Source organism: Typopeltis vanoorti, chromosome 15, assembly GCF_054136105.1.
Source record: "Typopeltis vanoorti isolate ZY-2024b chromosome 15, IOZ_Tvanoo_1.0, whole genome shotgun sequence".
Classification (NCBI taxonomy): domain Eukaryota; kingdom Metazoa; phylum Arthropoda; class Arachnida; order Uropygi; family Thelyphonidae; genus Typopeltis; species Typopeltis vanoorti.
The window spans coordinates 72,965,911-72,987,876 of record NC_143563.1 but is presented as its reverse complement, the minus strand read 5'-3'; the positions used below and the strand labels follow the sequence as shown (position 1 = coordinate 72,987,876).

Genomic DNA, 21,966 nt, shown 5'->3' with positions numbered 1-21,966 from the left:
TTCTATGTTCATTTCTGTATGTTTTTCAATTAGTAATATTAACATAAATGCAGAATTTATGCAAGACCTACCTTTTCTGAATCCATTTTGTTCTATTAATTTTGGGTCTACTATATGTTTAAGTTTATATGCTAAGATTTTTGCATATTTTATAACAGGTATTAAGTAAACTAATGCCATAATAATTGTTACAATCAGATTTGTCCTTTTTTTTTGTAGATTGGAATAACTATTGCTTTTGTCCAATTTTGTGGACATTTTCCTTCTTTCCAAATCATATTATAAAAGTTAAGCAGTCTAAGCGAGAATTCAGGTCCTGCATATTTAATAAGTTCTAAGTTTATATTATCTTCTCCTGGAGCTTTACCTGTTTTGCTTTGGGTTAATGCTTCTGTTAATTCTTCTAGAGCATTGGTTCCCAACCGGTGGTACATGTACCCCCCCTCCCGGCAGTACGTGCTGGGCTGTTCAGGGGTACACAAAAAATAATCAGTAATGGCCGAAAAAACAGCTATTTTCCACTATTTTACATTAAGATAGGCACTGAACAAAAGTGTCAGTATTTAAAAACAGCTATTTTAAAAACAAGGGGTACAATTTATAGAAATGGGTTTAAAAGGGAGTACACAAGCGGAAAAAGGTTGGGAACCACTGTTCTAGAGTGATGTTTTCCAAGTTGTTTACAAAGGGATTCTCTGTTTTGAATATTTTCATCATGCCATAGATCTTGGTAGTAATTTTGCCATGTTTCTATTTTAATGGTATTAATATCTTCTTTTTCTTTAATTTCATTATTTAAATCTTTAAGGATTTTATATGTGTTAAGTCTTTTGAGAGTATCTCTCTCTAATTTCGTTACAAAATTGTAAAATCTATTTCTGTTTATTTTCCTGAATGCTGTTTTTGCTATTGCACTTTTTCTGTTGTATTCGATTTTTGATTCTATTGTCTTCAGGTTGAGCCAGTTTATATGCTTTTTTCTTTTCTTCAATGATGCATTTAATTTCGTCATCCCAGTCCCTAAGGCCTCTTTTTCTTTTCCACTTTTTCTTTGTTTCTAAACTTTCTTTTGCAGCTTTTGTCATTATGATTTTTAGGCTTAACCATTCTTCTTCTTCTGTCTTCTGATTTTCTTTTATACTTATCATCCAGTTCTTTATTCTTTTTTTTGGGTACAAGTCTTTAATACTATTGTCATCTAAAAGTCCAACTTTGAAGGATTCAAAATTTCTATTTTTCTTGTGCTTTTTTGTTGTTTTCCATCTTGGTTCCCATTTTATTTTTCCAATTAAAAGGATCTGATGCTATTTCAGATCCTCTGTATATGCTTGTATCTATTATCATTTCTGACATTTTGATATTGCTGATTATGTAATCAATAATGCTTCTTGTGTGTCTCTTGCTTCCCAGGATCTGTGGTTGTCTTTATGCTTGAAGAAGGTATTCATTATTTTAAGGTTATTGCTTATAGTTAAATCTCTTAATCTATTTCCATTCCTATTACAGTTAAGTTCTCCTATAGGTTATATGTTTGTTTTTTATGGTATATTGTCAATTCTTGCATTTAGATTGCCTATTACCAAGATGTGATCTCTAGCATTGGTCTTATTTAAAATGTTCTGCAGTTGTGTGTAAAAGTTTTCTGAGTCCTCCTCTTTTCCTTCTTCAAGCGCATAAGTTTCAATTACTGTCATATAGCCTCTGTCTATATAGCCTCTACATTCTTTCACTGGTTAATTTACCCCTTTCATATCCTGGGGACAAACTTTGAGCACAATAGTTCTGGTGTGGCCTGATCAGAGCTTTATACAATGGAATGACAACTCTTATCTCTGTAGGTAAGCATCCTTCTCCACTGCAGCAATTCTCTGGGTTACTTTCACCACCTTTTGCAGTATGTTCCTGAATTTCAGGTTTTTTTCTGTCACTCATCACCTTGCCTCCACAACTTCAGTACAGTTCCTACTACAGAGCATGCAGCCTCCCATCCATGTATCCCAAACTTCAAGACTTTTAGATGCATTAAACTGACATCCCTATTCATTTTTCCATTTGTCCAGTTTTCAAATCCTCTTGCAGGGCTATCACATTTGCACTGTTACTGATAACCCTTCCCAGCTTCACATCATCTACAATTTTTATTAAAACTAGAAATTTAAAACAAAAAATAATAAGTAGTAAAGCCAGTAAACAGAAAATTGCAGGAAACAAAACAAAGGAAATCATGGGAAATCCTACATTAATAACTGAACACTAAAGGATGGCATTGACCATACATAAAGTACACAAAACAAAAGCATGCAGTACTCACTTGGGAAGTGACTAAGTTTATGAATGTTCCACTCAGAAAAGGTTACATGCTGAATTACAAAGCATGAAATTATGACCAACTGGAGCATGTTGAGTTTAGTGGAATGGGATTGGTTGCTGGATGGAAAGAATATCGACAGTGCATGGGAAACAATACAAAAACAGCACCTCCATAACGTAATTGGAAGAATGATGGTACATTGTGCCCTTCGATTAGAAAAGGCCTAAGTTTGATTCTCGTCATGACGAGAGGAATCTTTATATGGACTTTTTCAATTGAAGGTGTGTTAGCCAATCTCATAAGGAGGTAGCAAGTTTTTTCCTCCTGGAAACTTTGGTTTTTCATCCCGCATGCAGACAAATAGACTCTTCAGAACCCACACAATTTACAGACAAAAAATATTAGTTGTGGTGGTGGGCAGTAGATGGTGTTGATGTAGAAGATTGGTAGTAGAGGTTCGGTGTAGTGGTGGGGACAGAGAATTATACAGTGGGTGTTCTCCCTCAATGAGTCTTCACACTCCTTGAAGATGTCACGAATAATAATAATAATACTTAAAAGAGTTTGAAGAATAAATATGGTAGGAGTGAAATGGATGTGTAATCTTATTAAGCAAGAGATTCGTAAGAAACGGATGATGCGCGAATGAATACCATGTGCATAAAGATGTCTGTTATGAAAATTATAAGCAGCAGACCAGCAGAGTCAAAACTGTTGTTGGAAAGAAAAGTGAGTGTGAAGGGGAAACTGGCTGTTTCGGCTAAAGAAAACCCACAACAATTCTGTCAATATACTGCAAGTAAAAGAAAGAGTGAATATGAAAGAATAGCTCTTCTAAATGCAGATGCTGTGAGGGTAACAGATGCAGAAGAGATTGTTCAACTAATGCGTGCCCAATTTTTTAAAAGCTGTCAACCTGATGTATACAAAATTGAGCTCACTACTACCTCTTCACTGGATGAAGAAATTCAGATGTATGAGGACAAAGTATTACAGCTTTTGCACAAACTGAATAAGAATTCAGCAATAAGGACTGATGGGATATCAGCACATGGGCTAAAAGAGTGTTGTTCAGCTGAACTGCCTATTCCTTTCACCAGACTGGTGAAATAATATTAGTCTCAGGACAGAGAAGATTCTGCAGGAATGGAAAGAATATATGGTAATTCCTTTGCACATTGGTGGTGGCAAAGACCAATGTATCCAACTATTGATGAATCAGTGTCTCAGGTATGTTGGTGAAGATTTTGGAAATATTGGTCAGGGCTTGCATTCAGAAATGGGTTGACAGTGAATTTCTACTTTGCAATGAGCAACATGGGTTTACTAAGAGAAGGTCATGTTTTAGCAACTTGCTCATAATCTATAACAATATCACCATTGAACTAGACAAGGAGAATGGATACACCATGATACTTTTGGGTTTTGTTAAGGCTTTTGACAGAATACAGCATGGTAGACTGTTGCATAAATTGGAGAATATATGGGTTTGGATTATAGAATATTAGTGTGGATAAGAGGATGGTTGGCTGACAGATATCAAAAAGTGGTCTATGGGGGATGTGAGTCTGCAAGATTTGAGGTAATGCATGGTGTACCACAAGGATCAGTGCTTGGTCTGCTGTTATTCAATCTGTACATTAATGATATTTGAAGGATTTGACAAGCAACATACAGATATTTTCTGATGATGCAAAGATAGGTAGGGTAATCAGGAATGCTGCTGATATGCAGTAATGATTTGAATAGACTGGAATTGTGGGCTTGGGAAAATGGATGTCAGTTCAATGTCAGTAAATGTAAAGTCATTCACTTTGGTGTGATTAGATATCCAGTGGCATATTATATTGGTGGGATTATGCTAGAATAAACTGATGAGGCTAGGGATCTTGCAAATTGAAGATTGCAAATGCAACTCAAAATATAATTGCAATCCTGAAACAAACATTCACATGTAAGGATAAGGATGTCATTTTGCCTCTTTACAACGCCTTGATAAGGCCTCATTTGGACTATTTTGTGCAAGTCTGGTCTCCTGCTTTCCATTGTAATTCCAATACAGTAGAGAGAGAGAGAGAGAGTGAGTGTGCAAAGGAGAGTGTTCAAAATGATATCAGGATTGTGGAATACTGATTATGAAGACAGATTGAGAATTTGTAGACTGCAGACAAGTGCAAACAGGAGAAAGAGAAAGGGGGATATGATTGAGATTTACAAACTTCTGAAAGGATCATACAGGATTTCAGTTGATGGAATTTTTCAATTTATGGATGGTGGGGAAAGGATAAGAGGACATTTAAAGCTGAGAATTAATGCTGCTAAAGAGGGGGGGGGGGGGCTAAATTTTTCTCTCATAGGATGGTGCTTGATTGGAATGGATTGCCACTGGATGTTATGAGTGCAAGTAGTCTGGCCATATAGTGGGTGGTGCTCATAATTCATTTGTCTGCTTCTTTCATCAGCTGAGAATGCAGATCTTTGAATTGAAGGGGATGCAATACCAGTCAAAGTATACAGGTCTCTTAATGGTGTTGATTTCGGTCATTCTGTAATTAAGCGGAAGGTTTCAATCAGTGCTCGGTGTGCTAGGATCTGCATGTGTTTGGAGGAGGTAAGCTTTCTTAGTGTATAGGTTCTTGCAATAACTTTTATTATTATTATTATTCAGGCCTCCATGGAGTCAAGAGACTCATTGTGGGAGGTCCTTCTTAGGAAACACAGTCTATCATACCACTCCTTGAACTCATTGACCATTCTTGCTCTAACTACTCTCTCAGACAATGCATTCGACGGTCTACTTACCCTCCACGCAAAGAAACCACTCCTCACCATCTTACTCACAGCTACTTTGCGTAACTTCCAGGGATGGCCCTTGTCATTGCTCCTTCTCGCCGTTCCACCAAGCGAAAGAACTCCCCAATGTCTACCATGTAACGGCCTCTCAACAGTTTAAAAGTCGATCATATCACCTCTCCTTCTTCTATCTACAAAACTCTGCAGTCCACATTCCCTCAGTCAATAACTCGTAACTGACATTGTACAGTCCTGAAACCATCCTTGTTATCTCTGTACCCTTTTCACAGTTAATTTATCCCCTTCAAATCCTGGGGACCAAATTTGAGAACAATAATCTAAGTGTGGTCTGATCAGGGTCTTATACAATGGAATGATAACTCTTTCATCTGTGCAGGTCGGTGTTCTTCTCAGTATTGCAGCAATCCTCTGGGTTACTTCACCACGTTTGTGATATGCTCCCTGAATTTCAGTTATCTATCAAGCATCATCCCCAGATCTCTTTGTCTCCCCTACTTCCTCCAGTATAGCTCCTCCAAACGAGTATGCATCCTTTCATCAGTAATTCCCAAACTTCAAGACTTTGCATTTTGCTGCATTAAACTGATACCCCTATTCATTTGCCCATCTGTCTAGTTTATTCAAATCCTCTTGCAGGGCTGCCACATCTGCACGACCCTTCCCAGCTTCACATCATCAACAAAGAACTGAATATCCCCTTGCAATCCATTGACAGTGTCATTAATATAAAGGTTGAACAATACAGGTCCCAGTACTGAGCCCTGTGGAACTCCACTTGTAACCTTCTGCTTCCTTGATATTGCCCCACCATGCACAACTCTCTAATACCTATCAGACAGCCAATCCTGAATCCAGTTGACTAACCCGACATTCAAACCAATGTGCTGCAATTTAAATATCAGCTTATCATGTGGCACCCTGTCAGATGCCTTTGCAAAATCAAAAAACTGGCAATATATGCCTTTCCCCTCATCAACTGCTCTTGTCACTTAATTATAAAATGCAATCATATTACTAAAGCAAGAACACCCCTTAACAAATCCATGTTGATTCTCACAGATAACATTACCCTCATCAGCCCAACACTGTATATAGTCCCTCACTAATTTCTCCAAGACCTTAACAACTACTGATGACACACAAACTGGCCTATAATTAGACACTTCTAGTCTGCTAATGCACTTATGCAACGGCACTATCTTACCTTCCTTCCATTCCTTGGGTACCTTTGCCACAGCCAGACTTTTATTGAAGAGCCAGGTCAACGTTAGCTGTCAGTTCTTCGGCACATTCTCTCAAAACCCGTGGTGAAATACCATCCAGTCCCATAGCTTTAGTGATATCCAGAGAACTCAGTATTTGGAACACAGTCTCCTCTAAACCCTGAACCTGCCCTATCCCTCTAGTATCAAAACCTTTTTCACCAGGATGAAATACTCCAATAAAGTGCTCATTGAACAACTCCACTGTGTCCTCTGAATCAGTCACTCTTCCCATTTATATCCTGCCATGTTATTCCTACACAATAATTTCTCCTCCTACTGGCCACATAGCTAAAAATTTCCCTAGGATTTCCTTTGGATCTTAGTGCCAATCTCTTCTCATATTCCAGTTATCTATCAAGCATCATCCCCAGATCTCTTTGTCTCCCCTACTTCCTCCAGTATAGCTCCTCCAAACGAGTATGCATCCTCACCATACTAGTTAATCTCATGGCCTGCGTCTTATATTCTTCGAGCATCTGTTCTCCACCCCTCTCCTTATATCTCTTCCATAATTTCTTTTTCAACTGCAGTTCCTGTTTGATATTGTTTGTCATCCACTTTACACCAAATTGTGTCCGCTTCTTAACTCGTGGAATACAGCTTACTATTGCTGCTAACAAATATTCCTTCACAATTTCTCAAGCACTAATGATAATCTGGCCTTCCAATTCTGCCCTCCATGGAATTTCCCCTACTTGATACCTAAGACTATTATAATCACCTGCCTTATAATTCCACATACGTTCCCTTTTCTTTGATACTCCTGCATGTCTATTCATCTTCCAAGTCAAAACAACATGGTCACTTATTATCAGCTCTTCTGATGCTATGACCAAATCCAAAACTCTTGAACTTCTTGTTCCCTCTATTACATGTTGCCTAAGACATTTGTCCCTCAAGAATTCTAGGAATTCCACCCCCTTATCACTACATGCATTTTCCTCTTCCCAGCTTATACTGCTGTAGTTAAAATCTCCCATAACAGTCATTCTTCTTGGACTTGCCAAGCTCAACTGCCTAAACATCTCCTGCTCCCCAACTTCTGTGTTCCTTGGTTTGAGCAACACCCCACTAAATATCCTGTCTTGGACGCTTCTACCTCACACCATATGCTTTCAAAACAATTAGTGTCACTGCCTTCCAAAGCCTCCACTCTTAGAGGACATAAGTCATCACTTATCATAAGCAGTACTCTGCCATCACATTTTCCTTTCCAATCCTGCCGAAAAATGCTGTACCCTGCTACTTCAATTCCTGTTATTTTATCATTCTCCGTCAACCATGTCTCAGAGATCCCAATAATCTTTCTCCAGGCTGATGCTATCAGCGCCACCAATTCATCTCCTTTATTTCAGATACTGCTGGCATTAGTATTAAGCATAAAAATGTCACTGCTTCTATACCTATCATTATCCCCTCCCGACCCCCCTGGACTCAGTGTTACTTGATGTCGTCCTCCTTCCCGCAAGCACCCATTCCTACAAGAGGCCACCGCTGTTACCATCCACCCTGGGAATTCTAGTTTCCCTGCATTGACATACCGGCTCGTTCAGAAAACAGCAATCGCTCCAGATGCCTTTGTCCTTCCTCATTCAAATGCAAGTGGTCTCTTGCATACAGTTCCCTTCTGTCCTGAAATACTCTCCAAGCATCCACATATTCCAATCCTCTCTTCTGACACATTCTGGCTATTATGCTAATTCAGTATTACTGCTCATCTCATCACTATCATACCTGGGCAACACACACACACAATCTTTGCTCTCTCTGTTTTCTTTTATACAATCTCAGAGAATCTCGGATCTCTCACTGCCCGATTTACATTGTGTCTCAAGTCATTCGTGCCCACCATTACAATAATTTCATCCATCCTTTCACTCCCTCTTAATTGCCATAGCCATACTTTCTATCTTCCCTCCAGGCAAACACTCCTCTGGCATCGTATTTTGCACACATGTGGATCATTGTATCTCCATACATCACACCTGTTACCACTCTGTTCCTTAATTGCCCATGTGCATCTCTCACTCTCTCCTCTCCCTTTCTCTCTGTGTTCCCCTACTAACCTGCTGTCCTGGCATCACTCTATCCCTGGTTCCAGCACTGCCTTGCATTCTTCTCTCTGACTGTTTCCATTCTCCCTCTTCTATCATTCCCATATCTCTCTCTCATTCCCTCTCGTCTACTGCTCCTATTCTCTCCTCTTCTAGCATTCCCAAAACTCTCTCTCACTCCTACTGTAATTCGCCTTGCATTCATCTCTTACATTCTCCTAATCTCATCTTTCATACTTCTCATTTCATTCACAAGACATTCAACCTCCTCTTTCAGCTCATCTGCAGGTTAGTCACCCTCACTTGCTATTCATTCTCCCATTCAAGACCATCTCCAAAAGCTTCACAGTCATTCGTACCTTTCACCCTGCTGACTCTTATTTTCTCATTCTTATTTCGCTCGTCATTCTCTCCTATCACACTACTCATCTCCCGACATTCATTTCCTGTTCCTGATGCAACTAGGTCGGTTATCGAAATATCTAGTTCATTGAATTCTTCTCATTGCCTACATTTTGTGCATATACGCACTCCCTCTTCTCTACCCCCCCCCCCCCCCCCACACACACACATATCCAACTCCCACGATGCATACATGCCGCAAGCACTGTATGTCACAAAGTCCTTTATTATTTTTTGTATAATAGCGTTCTTAATTGGCGGAGGACTTGGTGACACGGCATTATTGTTTGCAGCTGCGGCTGCCATCATTCCTTACTGCCGAGGAACTACTAAATTAAATGCTAAATATATATAAACGCTATATAAACACTGTATTATATATATATATATATATATATATATATATATATATATGTATGTATATATATATGTATGTATATATATATGTATGTATATATATATGTATGTATATATATATATATGTATGTATATATATATGTATGTATATATATATGTATGTATGTATATATATATGTATGTATATATATATGTATGTATATATATATGTATGTATATATATATGTATGTATATATATATGTATGTATATATATATATATGTATGTATATATATATATATGTATATATATATATATGTATGTATATATATATGTATGTATATATGTATGTATGTGTATGTGTGATATTCGACCAGAAATGCTGAAGTATGGTGGTATAAAAGTCTTACAGTGGCTGCATAGTTCAGAAAGCCTGGACAGAGGGACAAATTCCCGATGATTGGAGTAGAGCCGTAATAGTGCCCATATATAAAAAGGGAAATAAAACTGAAGGTGAGAATTACAGAGACAGAGGTATTTCCCTACTGAGTGTTCCTGGCAAGATCTATGCAAGTATACTTGAGAAACGGTTGAGAAGAATTGTGGAAGAAAAGCTTGGTGAAGAACAAGCTGGATTCAGGCCAAATAGAGGTTGTCAGGATCAGATCTTCACTTTATGACAAATAGTCAAGAAAGCATGGGAATATAACAAAGATCTGTATTTAAGTTTTGTCGATCTGGAAAAGGCATATGACAAGGTGCCAAGAGAGAAGCTATTCAATACTCTACAGTTATATGGTGCATTATATCAAGCAATACGTAGTCTTTATTTGAGTTGTAAGTCAGCAGTTCGAATTGAAGGAAGTACAGGAAGATGGTTTAATGTTAAATCTGGTGTGAGACAAGGATGTACATTATCCCCTCTGTTATTCATCATCTATATGGATCACATTATGAAGGAAAGTGGTACTAAACACGATATCAGAATTGGAGATGTTAATGTCAGCTCTTTGCTTTATGCGGACGATGTTATACTTCTGAATAAATCCTCTACCAATTTGCAAGATTCCCTGACTAAATTGAATAACTATTGTAATAGATATGGTATGAAGGTCAGCATTAAAAAGACAAAGACAATGAAAATAGGTAGAATTGTTGAAAATGTCAATTGCGTTGTGAACGGGGAACCTGTGGAACAAGTAAAACATTTCAGCTACTTAGGCACGATTTTTAGTGAATAAATTAAATATGGAAATAGACAACAGAATCAACAAAGCTGCTATGGTAAGAAGTCAATTGAATAAATTCATATGGAATAAGAGGGAAATTAGTCGGAACACTAAATTAGCTGTATACAATTTTTAGAAAACCCACTCACACAGACAGATACCTTCATGCTTCTTCCCACCACTACCCTCCACAAAAATTTGGTATTATTTCAACCCTGGCACATCGAGCCAGATCTTTATTAACAGATGAAACAGAAATTGAATATGAACTCAATTTTCTTAAAAGGTCTTTTGTTAACAATGGATTCTCTCTTAAAAAGATTAATAAATTTCTCTCTGTCCACCGCTCAACTGCTTTTGAAGATTCTTCTCCACCAAGAGCTTTTATTTCGTTACCATACATCAGCTCTGTCTCCCCCAAACTAGCCAAAATGCTTCAGAAATTCAACATTAGAACTTGCTTCACTACGTTTCCTAAACTTCGCTCCATACTAAGTAGACCTAAAATGAAACATCTTCCTACTCATTATCCAGGAGTCTATAAGATTTTATGTGATATTGGCAAACTGTACTACGGCCAGACAGCTAAATCCATCCTTTTACTCATGGAAGAACACCAAAGAGACATTTCCAACAACAGAACCAAGGCAAGCGCTCTCTCTAGCCACGTTCTCTTCTCTATCAACTCGGGTGATGGCCGCCAACACCTCGTAGACTGGCCACAAACTTCTAATATCCATGTGTGCTATGATGAACTTGAAAGAAGAATAATTGAATCTAGAGAAATATTACTTGATTCATCTCATATTAATAACAGCCTTAGCTACAATATTTCTGATGTACACATTGCCACTGTCCAGTACACCATATAACTGTAGAGTAGTCGTATCTTAACATTAAACTTTTCTTTCTCCGTATAGAGTCATTTAAATTCATTTTTATATGCGTTATCTACCGAGTAAATTATGATCAATAATATATACACTACAATATTTCTGATGTACACATTGCCACTGTCCAGTACTGGCACACTCATGTCAGCTCACGCACGTAGTCAACTTCAGTTGGAACTCAAGCATGCATTCCTGTTTTTAAATGTACTTGTGTGTTTTATACTAGATCTGTTAATGTATTTTATCATGTCTCTGTTATTTTTTATTTAATTCTTTGCCTGTGATACCTGAAGAAGTTGAATTTCAACGAAAGTAGTCGTATCTTAACATTAAACTTTTCTTTCTCCGTATAGAGTCATTTAAATTCATTTTTATATGCGTTATCTGTCGAGTAAATTATGATCAATAATATATATATATATATATATATATATATATATATAAATGCTATATTTACTTTACTAAATAACGAAAACTTATCTTCTCTTCCACTGCAGACACTGCTGACTGTGACCTTGCCTTCTCGGTAACCCAAAAAATAACACAATATATAACAACGAAACTCCAAAAGTAAAACCACTAAAGAACACTTGTGTTACTGACAAAAAAAATGTAGCATAATTCATAAAAGAATTCACATGTGCTTTTCCCTTTGTGTGTGTGTGTGTGTGTGTGTGTGTGTGTGTGTGTGTGTGTGTGTTTTATGAAAGAGTGCAATCAAGAGTCACACCAAGGTACACTGAGTTCCAGGAATGTTCTATATAAGAGCCTTCCCAAGAAATCTGTAGCTTCTTGTTGGCTTCCTTATTGTAAAGGTGGAAAAGCCCAGTGTGGGTTTTGAAAGGGTTTTGTTTTAATTGATTATTGCTTTAATATGTGGTTAGACTATTTAAGGCAACTGATAGAGTAGTTTCAATGGACTTGAAATTATTTGATTGAGTAGCTATGTCCAGGTCATCAGCGTAGCTAAAATTTCTTGTTCCTAGAAAAATAGGGAGATCATTGACGTAGATATTGAAAAGTAATGGTGATAACACACTTCCCTGTGGGAGGCCCATTTCTCGGGATGCCAGCGGCTCTTCCTATCTCCCCAGTTCCAGAAAAAAGCATCTGTTTACCAGGAGTGAATGGATCAGGAGGACAAGGTAATAGCCTCTAGCCATTTCATATATTTTATTTCTGACTGTGAGATGGTTTATTTTATCTTATGTTGCAGTTAGATCTACAAAGACTGCTCCTGTGGCTAATTTTTTCTCATAACCATTTTCTATATATTGAGTGAGGTTGAGAATTTGTTATGTACAGAATTTTCCTGGTCTTAAACCTGCCTGCTTAGCAATAAGATGGGGTTCAATTAGGGGTTATAGCATATTCAAAATTAATTGTTCATAGAGTTTGAAAGGTTGCTGAGTAGTGATATAGGTCTGTAATTTTTTTGCTTCGGTTGGAGTTTTCCCTGATTTCAAAAGGCTACCACTTCAGCATGCCTCCCGATTGTTGGTATCCTAAGGGTTCTGAGGCAAGTGTTGTATAGGTTTGATAACCACTCTTTAGTTTTGGATCCAAAATGTTAAATTTGTTCATTACAGATATCATCAAGGCCTACAGATTTTCTAGATTTTAATAGGTTATTGCAGCGTTCAGTTCAGTGATAGTGAAATCTGAGTTAATCATATATTGTTCCTCACTTGGGGTTCTAAATATCTTAGTTTTTGGGTGCTTTTTAGGCAATTTTCCATTCAGCAACAGCTGGTGAGCAATTTGATTAACTGTTACCTGTGGATGCTCATTTCGCTTAGTGAAATCCTTCCTAATTCTTTTGATAAAATTCCATTCCTTTCTGCTAATATGAGTTATGTCACAGTCTTCTATTTCTTTTTTCCATGAGGAATGCCTTTCCTTTGCCATCTTGGAGCATAATTTTTTCTCATGCATGGATAGTCTCCTCTGAGAAGGGGTTGGTGTTGTCAAGTTGTAAGTAATTAGCATACTAGGCTTGTATATCATTGGAAAGGCTAGGAATGTAGTTTGTGTGGCATCCTCAGGGAATGTGTTTGTTGGAGATTTTCCTCAGTATTTTTATGAATTGGGGGTACTCTTGTGGGTTTGGAGTCCCTCCAAACCCACAAGAGTACCCATATGGAGTGGTCAAGATCTTCCACGAAACCCTTCCAATTAGCTTTTTTGAGATTAAATTGTTGTTTGTAAGGGACTGCATTAGGCATAACGACCGGGTTGAATTGAAGCATTATAGGTCTATGTTGAGCAAGTGGAATGGGATTTAAAACCTTTTTAACACAAGTGTTGAATAATTTTGAGCTAACAAATATGCGATCAGGGTTATAGCCCCACTTCCATCTGCCACTGTTGAAAGACAAGGAGTTTTAGATTATGTATCAGATTTAGAGAGAAGTTTCCAACCCAATTTTCAACAAGTTCTCCATCTTTATTGGACTTTGTGTAATCCCAGTTAATACTATGGCTGTTAAAGTCACCTGATACAACATTAGTCATGTATGCATTATTATTGAGGAGGATGTTGGGAAAGGAGAAAGCTTCTTCTGGTGGTTTATAAATGAGGTCATTGAGATATTTTAAATGTGATTGTAATAATCTCAGTGTTTCTGTTTTTCGTTAAATTAATAGATGATGGAATTAAGTTTTCTTTAGTAAATATTGCATTACCATATTTATCATGGGGTATCTCTTTGAGTTTCGTGCCATGGATGTAAGGTCTGGCGGTGCCTTCCCCTCTGCAAGTTTCTTCCATGCAGAGCACATCAGTCATTATCTCTGCAAATATTTGCAATGAGATCTTGCTTGACACTGGAGAAACCTTCAATAGTAAATGATATTATTTTTAGGGCAGGAATTTGGGAACATTTTAGTTTGATCACTTGCATTTGGTTGGTAGCAGCTCTTTAGCTTCCCCTAACAGGTACTCAAGGTGCAGGAATGAGAATCTAGTTGCTGTGTACCCCCTGCCATCGTAAGAACTATGAATAGGATTTGAAGTTAGTAAGAAAAGTTTATTAATGTGTAGGAGGACGAATGTGAGCTAGGGTACTCCAGTTTTTGATTAAAAAAAAAAAAATCTGTGGGGAAACATCCTCTATGACATGCATTGAATGACAAGAGAAAAACACCGTTGGCCCAGTCACATGTGGATTGAAAGCAGGCTATGAGATGGTAGCCTTGTAAAGAGGCCTAGAATGTCAGATCCAATCAAATAAATGCCTTGTAAATGCCAAGAACATTTACATAGAAAATTTTGAATGGCATATAGAAAGTAGTGTTGGCTAGGCAGTCTGCTGTCAAATGAGATTGAATCTGGGTCCTTCAGTTGTGTAGAAGTTGGCTGTTAATGACCACATTATTTTTGAAAGGATTAAGGTTATTGCATTGGGACAAAGTTTGATAGCTGACTACTCGCATCTCCCTTTTCAAGGACAAAATATTATTATTATTATGTCATCGGGGCAATGACTAGTCTCACAGCTGAAGAGGTCCATTTAGGAATAAAATCACTAAAATCAGGCAAGGCTGCTGGTGATGATGAAATTCGGCCCAAAATGCTAAAAGCCTTAAATCGAGACAGTGTTCTCTGGCTGACTCAAGTGTGTCAGGCTGCTTGGATATCTGGGCAAGCACCAAAGCAATGGCAGACAGGCATAATAATACCAGTCTTCATGAAGGGAGACCAGAAAGATTGCAGCAACTATCATGGCATCTCTTTACTCAACCTGCCTGGGAAAGTATATTCTAGGTGCTTGGAAGGAAGGTGCTGGTGATGATGAAATTCGGCCCAAAATGCTAAAAGCCTTAAATCGAGACAGTGTTCTCTGACTGACTCAAGTGTGTCAGGCTGCTTGGATATCTGGGCAAGCACCAAAGCAATGGCAGACAGGCATAATAATACCAGTCTTCATGAAGGGAGACCAGAAAGATTGCAGCAACTATCATGGCATCTCTTTACTCAACCTGCCTGGGAAAGTATATTCTAGGTGCTTGGAAGGAAGGTGCAGGAGCATATTTAAGTCAAAGTTCCAGGAGAATAATGTGGCTTTCATCCTGGTAGAAGCACAACTGACCAAATCTTCACTTTAAGGCAAGTCTTTGAGAAATCTTGGGAATGTGCCAAGAATGTCTACATATGTTTTGTGGACTTGGAGAAGGCATATGACCGGGTTCCTCGGAATAAGCTTTGGCAAGTAGTACAGGAGTATGGAGTGGATGGCCAACTATTAGCTGCCATCAAGTCTCTGTATGAATGCCCAGAGCTTTGTGTCAGGGTAAACAGCACAAAGTCTGAACCTTTCGCAGTCTCTGTTGGCCTCTGCTAGGGGTGTGTTCTGTCACCCTTCCTTTTCATAATATTTATGGACTGGATTGATAGGCACAGCCGAGGCAGTGAGTGTGTCAGAATTGGAAGATGTTGCATTAAACATCTGCTTTTTGCAGATGACCTAGTTCTGCTTAGCTCTTCCACAGATGACCTCCAGCTGACCCTGGATAGGTTTGTAGCTATTTGTTCAGAAGCCGGAATGAAGATCAGTGTGGCCAAAACTGAAACATTTGCGGTCTCAAGACAACCATCCTAGTGCACTCTACATGTGAGTGGAGTCCCACTGAGGCAGGTGAAGAAGTTTTAAATATCTTGGCTCCATATTCACGAGTGATGGAAAGTGGGACGTAGAGCTAGATACTTGAATTGGCTCAGCAAGCACAATATGGTGTGAGCTTGGCCGTTCAGTAGTATTGAAGCGGGAGTTAAGCCAGAAGGCAAAGCTGGCTGTCTTCAATACAGTGTATGTCCCCATCCTCACCTATGGTCATGAGAGTTGGGTAATGACCGAAAGAATGCAGACACGAATCCAAGCGGCTGAAATCAGGTTCCTTTGAGAGGTTGCGGTGCTAACAAAACTTGACAGAGTCAGAAGCTCTGCAGTTCGGGAAACCCTCAATACTCAACCGCTGCTTCTCCGTGTTGAGAGATCACAGTTACGTTGGTACAGGCACCTGGTCAGAATGCCACAAGAGAGGCTCCCCCAGCAGGCCCTCTTTGCCAAGCCAGAGGGTGGAAGGCCAGGGACTCGCTGGATAGATTATATCCAAAACCTTGGGTGGACACGTTTGGAAGTCCCACCAAAACATCTGAGCTTGGTGGCAGAGGAGCGTGACCATTGGAAGTTCCTCTTGAAGCTGTTGCCCCCACAACCCAGTTAGGAAAGGTGAGCCTTGAAGATGAATGAATTATTATGTGACATCTCCGGGGAGTCCAAAGACTCATTGAGGGAGGGCACCTACTCTACAACTCTGTCTGCGCCACTTAATCCAACTACACCAACACCATGTACTGCCTACCACTACCACCACTAGTATTTCCACAGACAATCACACAAACATCCATGCCCATGCAAGATTCGAACCCACAGTGTTTTGGCTGGATAGCGGACACACTAACCAGTCTGGCATATGAATCAACCGTATGAATGGCTGTTTCAGAAAATAAAAGTTGAGAGAATAAAAAATAGAAGCAAGCAAGTTTTATAAATCAAACTTGCTTGCTTCTATTTTTCATTGTATTTTTCACTGTATAATACAACTTTGGTGTTGTATTATATGGTATTTGAATGTTGATCACTTTAACTACAGAATTATATTTTGGACATTTGAAAATTCAACTTTATCCTTAGTGAATAATTTTCTTTGATTGGATCATTTTATAGTAAATTATTTGTTTTCAGATTCTAATGCCTTCTGGAGAAAAATCTGATAATCGAATGTCTGATGCAGAAACCAGTAAAGATGAAATAATTGAGGAACAGTCTATATCAGATCTGGTGGATCCCACTCCTGAATCTGCTAATGATGAAGAAGATGGATATTTGCATGATGAAAGAGATCTAGAACCCATTGTTCCATCATTGCGAGAAATGGTGCAGGGAACAATTTCTCCAATCTTGGGTTCTATACATGTTACTGAAGGAAATACAAAGTCTTCCAATTCATCTTCAACTGCATCACCCAAGAAAGAGAGCACTCCAGTTCCATCTTGGTAATTGCATGTGTTTTTTTGCTTAAAATTATGATATTGTTAAAAACATTTTGCATGTTTAAATGTTGTATTTTGTAACAATGTAATTATTTGTTTATACAGCTGTCATTCGGTTTAGACGGTTGTAATCTCACATTCCACTTTTTGTATATAATTGAATTGCTAGTTTGATATGCAAATTTGTGATCATTGACTAATTTGTTTGCAGTATTATTTATTGAATTGTGATTATTTAATGTCTGCATTTCTTTCCTCTGTTTAAATTTATTACAATTTTTTAATTAGTGCTTCTGTTTTTTATCTTCAGATAAGACATTAATATTAATTTAACACTGAATGTTGCAGTGCCTTCATAGCCTGCTAAAATGCACCATAAAAATCTGATATGGAACCAGTATGACAAACATAAATTACCAATTCCTACAATTCGACCAACCTTGGTTGCAGTTGTTAACAAAACCAAAAATGTTTTCAAAATAAAAACTTCCTGTTATCGGGTCATCTGTAAACATTAACAAATGTTCACTATAAAAAATGTTATCTACCGAAGTCCAGACATCCATCTTATAATACAAACCCTATCATTGTCAGAAACCGTGACTTGTACTAAACTTCAAGATTCCCTGACATCTGTCATAGCAGCAGATTTGTTGGTAGCAAATGCGAGTTTCAAGGCAATCTCCTCATAAATTACCTTCATGTGCAACTAAATTCAGTCATTTTTAATTTCTGAACTCACCTTCAGTCAATTCAGAAATGACTCTTAATATTACAAACTGAATTCCAGTCATCTCTGTCAGGTTGTGCTGAACAAGAGCAACATCATGGCATCTTGAACTCTCACGGCTACCATGAACTTCTTGCCATCATAAAAATAGTTATTGAGAAACAAGAATCAAACCTTGGAGATTCAGTGGCAAATCCTGAAGAAGGAGGGAATAAAAGAAGAAAAAACATTGATTCAGGCAGAGAGGCATGTGGCGAGGTTGTCTGTAAGGATAGAAAAATCAGAACTCCATGGTGGACTCAGGATGTTAAAGAGAAAAAGAAGAAAACATATGGAATGTTCCTGGCAAGTAAGTCAGCTTGTGCTCTTAGAGAATACAGAGAAAAATGTAAAACCAAAGCACTGTGTAAAACTAGCGAAGCAAAAACCATGGGAAGATTTTGGTAAGAACATAGAAAATAAATATTAGGAAGGTGGCAAGATATTCTGGCTATCAAAAAAAAGCTTAGAAATGTAGGTAAAAGGAATCAGAGATGATAAAGGTGACATGTTAGCTGAAGATAAAGATATTCTAGATGTCTGGAGTAATTACTTTTGAAAGACTGCTAAATGAAACAAGCAGTGTCATCATGATGGTAGAAAACTTCCAACAGGAATGCATATTCATATTTGAAGTAGAAAAAGCCATTATAAACCTGAAATGTATAAAGGCCATCAGAGAACATGAAATTTAATTAGAAATGCTCAGATATGAAGCTATAAAAGTTTTACATTGGCTCCATAATTCACAAGACCTTGTTATATAGTTCGATTTCGGATGACTGGAGTAGAGCTCTCATAGTACCCTCTATAAAAAGGAAAATAAAACTGAGTATGAGAATTAGAGATATTTCCCTACCAAGTGTTCCTGGTAAGATTTATGCAAGTATACTTGAAAAACGGTTAAGAAAAATTGTGGAAGAGAAGCTTGGTGAAGAAGAAGATTCAGGCCAAATAGAAGTTCAGGATTAGATTTTCACTTTAAGACAAATAGTTGAGAAATCTTGGGAATATAACAAGAATTTGTATTTAAGTTTTGTAGACCTGCAAAAGACATATGACAAGGTTCCAGAGGAAAGTTCTTCCAAATGTGTTATATGATGTAAATCGGACACTATATCAAGCAATACATAGTCTTTATTTAAGCTGTAAGTCAGCAGTTAGAACTGAAAGAAGTACAGGATGATGTTTTGAGGTAAAATCAGGTGTGCAACAAGGATGTACATTATTTCCACTGTTATTCATTATCTATGTAGATCACATTATGAATGAAAGTGGTATTAAATCCAATATCAAAATTGGTGATGTGTTAATCTTAGCTTTTTATTTTATGCAGATGATGTTATACTTCTGGATAAATGCATTACAAGTCTGCAAGATTTGCTGATTAAATTGTATAACTATTGTAATAAATTTGGTATGAAAATCAACAATAAAAAGACAAAGATAATGAAAATAGGCAGAAAAATTGAAAACATCAACCTGAATGGATGGTTTTGGGTTTTCTTTGATGAAATCATGCACTTTTTTGCATGTTAACTTTGCTCAGTCCAGTTTTTGGACGGCCCGGCTTTTCGTCGTTCTCAAGTGTCTCATGACCACTTCAAAATCGCTTAAACCACTTATAAACTTGAGTATGGGATAAGCATTCATCACCATATGCTTTTTGAAGCATTTGATGCGTTTCGGTAAAACTTTTACCAAGTTTAACACAAAAGTCAATCACAGCTCTCTGTTTGAAACTCATTTTCTGACCATTAGTCAAAACACACTGTCACTCTTGGCACTATAACTCGGCTTCTAATGAAACCAATGTCATGAACAGTTGACACAACACTAATGAAGGTTGCTGCTTTCGACAACAAAAAGATACAACAGGTGACGCCACTAGTTTCTTCTATTTTCGGAAAGTTTGGTTTCTTTTTGGACAGAGTGTGTGTGTGTGTGTGTACACACACATACACCTCCAGCACTAACAGCAAGCAAGAACCCAGTCCTTTCTATTTCTCCACTAGTCTAAAGTGTATCCACTCATAAGAACATGTTTGGCATTTGAAGCACTTGCTTTAACTCAATATGCTCTTATTTAAACTATAGAAGTCTTGGCAGTGAGCCGAAAACATTAGTTTTGTTATTTCTAAAGAATTTACTCAGAGCATATTGACTTATAAGCTACAGCCTCTAACATAATTATGAACAATTAAATAGCTTTCAGTAAAAATGTGAAATAAAAGCTGTTTTTATGTTTTGTCTAGATCTAAGAGTTTCAAACCTCACTAGAAATAGTAAACCACTGTTTGCATTTAGGCTCATCTGTGACATTTACATAAAACTCTTGAAATGGAGTCTATAAGGTTTTTAATGAGGCTCTTTTGCTCTAAAACCTATAACTCGCTATGTTAAGTACAAGGGGGTGGGGTCTAGAAAGTTCTAATAAACACCTAGAACAAAAATGATATTAAAGCAACTGTTATAACCACAAGAAAGAACATACTAGTAGCAGAGTTATGAAACTAACTTATGTTCTTTTATTCTTATATCCTCGTATGTTCTTTCTTGTGGTTATATATGTTTCTTTAATATAATTTTTGTGTTAGGTGTTTATCAGAGCTTTCCAGAACCCCCTCGTATATAGAGAAAGTTTCTGTAATTTTGAAGTCAGTTTTGGAATAATTTTTTGCTTTTCAAATAAATATTTTTTCTATAATTTTTAAAAGCTATAATATTTTACTTTATATAATAGAATTGTAATGTTGAGATTGGTGTGCCAGTTCATATTATTAAGAACTGTCTTCACTTTTCCGAAAGTGCCTTGTTTTATTACATCTTAATTTTTTACTTGTACTTAGTTTTAAAAAATTGAAAATAATAGTTGATTTTGATTTCTTCACAAAGTAACTGTTTAGTTTAACACAAACATTTTAGCTGGTTATGTATTTCAATATTTTATTTCATGACAATAATGCTTTATTGTGTACAAGTGATATTTGGTTTTTATGTAAGTTAATTAAAAAAAAACAAAATGAATTATTTCAGTGTACATCACTGGTAAGATGTGTGTTACTGTTCTGAAGAATACTATCTAATCAGTGTTTCCCACTTTTAATAAAGTAGAAAAATGTGTAATTAAAATCAAAAGCAAAATCTAAGCAAATAAAAATGTTGATAATTGAAAAAAAAAAGTTAAGAGTAGGAATAAATTAGTAAAACTGTTTTTCTCAAGGGCTGCCAAAACAGACTGTAAAACTGAGGGACTCAAAATTCTTTGTATCCTGACAACAAAACCAAAAGTAAAAATATATACTAGGTTTAATGTTTACAGAGAAAACATAAATGCACATAAATTAAAATGCAATACAAAAGGAAAAACAGTTATGTTCTTATGATTTTTAACTGCAGAAAATATTTCCTAGCAGTGGCATAAATCAACAATTATCTTATATTTTTAAAAAGGGCAGCAGAGATATCAGTAACTATAGTTCAATCAGTATATTATCAGATTTGTGCAAAATTTATATATCCATTATTTTAAATAGAATTACAAGATTTTTGAATAATGCACAGCCAAATGAACAAGCAGGCTTCAAATCAAAATTCTGTATAGTAGATCATATCCACACCATTTTATCCAATAATAATAATAATAATAATAATAAAAGTAAGTGAATGTCTTCTTCCTGCATACTTAGTGTTTGTAGATTTTGAGAAAGCATTTGATTCTGTATATCAATCAGAAATAATAAACTTCTTAAAACAGCAGGCCATCTTAGCAAAATATATCAGCTATTAGAAACTATATATCAGAACTCAGTAGCCAGTTACATCATGGGAAAAAATT

At 37.0% G+C, this 21,966-nt stretch overlaps 1 protein-coding gene across 1 annotated transcript in view; it reads left to right on the top strand.

Annotated features, from left to right (window-relative positions):
- Nucleotides 1–21,155, top strand: part of LOC150098881 (extended synaptotagmin-2-like) — a 253,180-nt gene extending 232,025 nt beyond the window's left edge. Inside the window, exon 17 of the mRNA XM_090404585.1 lies at nucleotides 17,052–21,155. Within this exon, the coding sequence (XP_090260711.1) occupies nucleotides 17,052–17,366 (315 nt within the window). The 3' untranslated portion in view covers nucleotides 17,367–21,155. The remainder of the gene's footprint in view (nucleotides 1–17,051) is intronic.
- The last annotated feature ends 811 nt before the right edge of the window (nucleotides 21,156–21,966 follow it).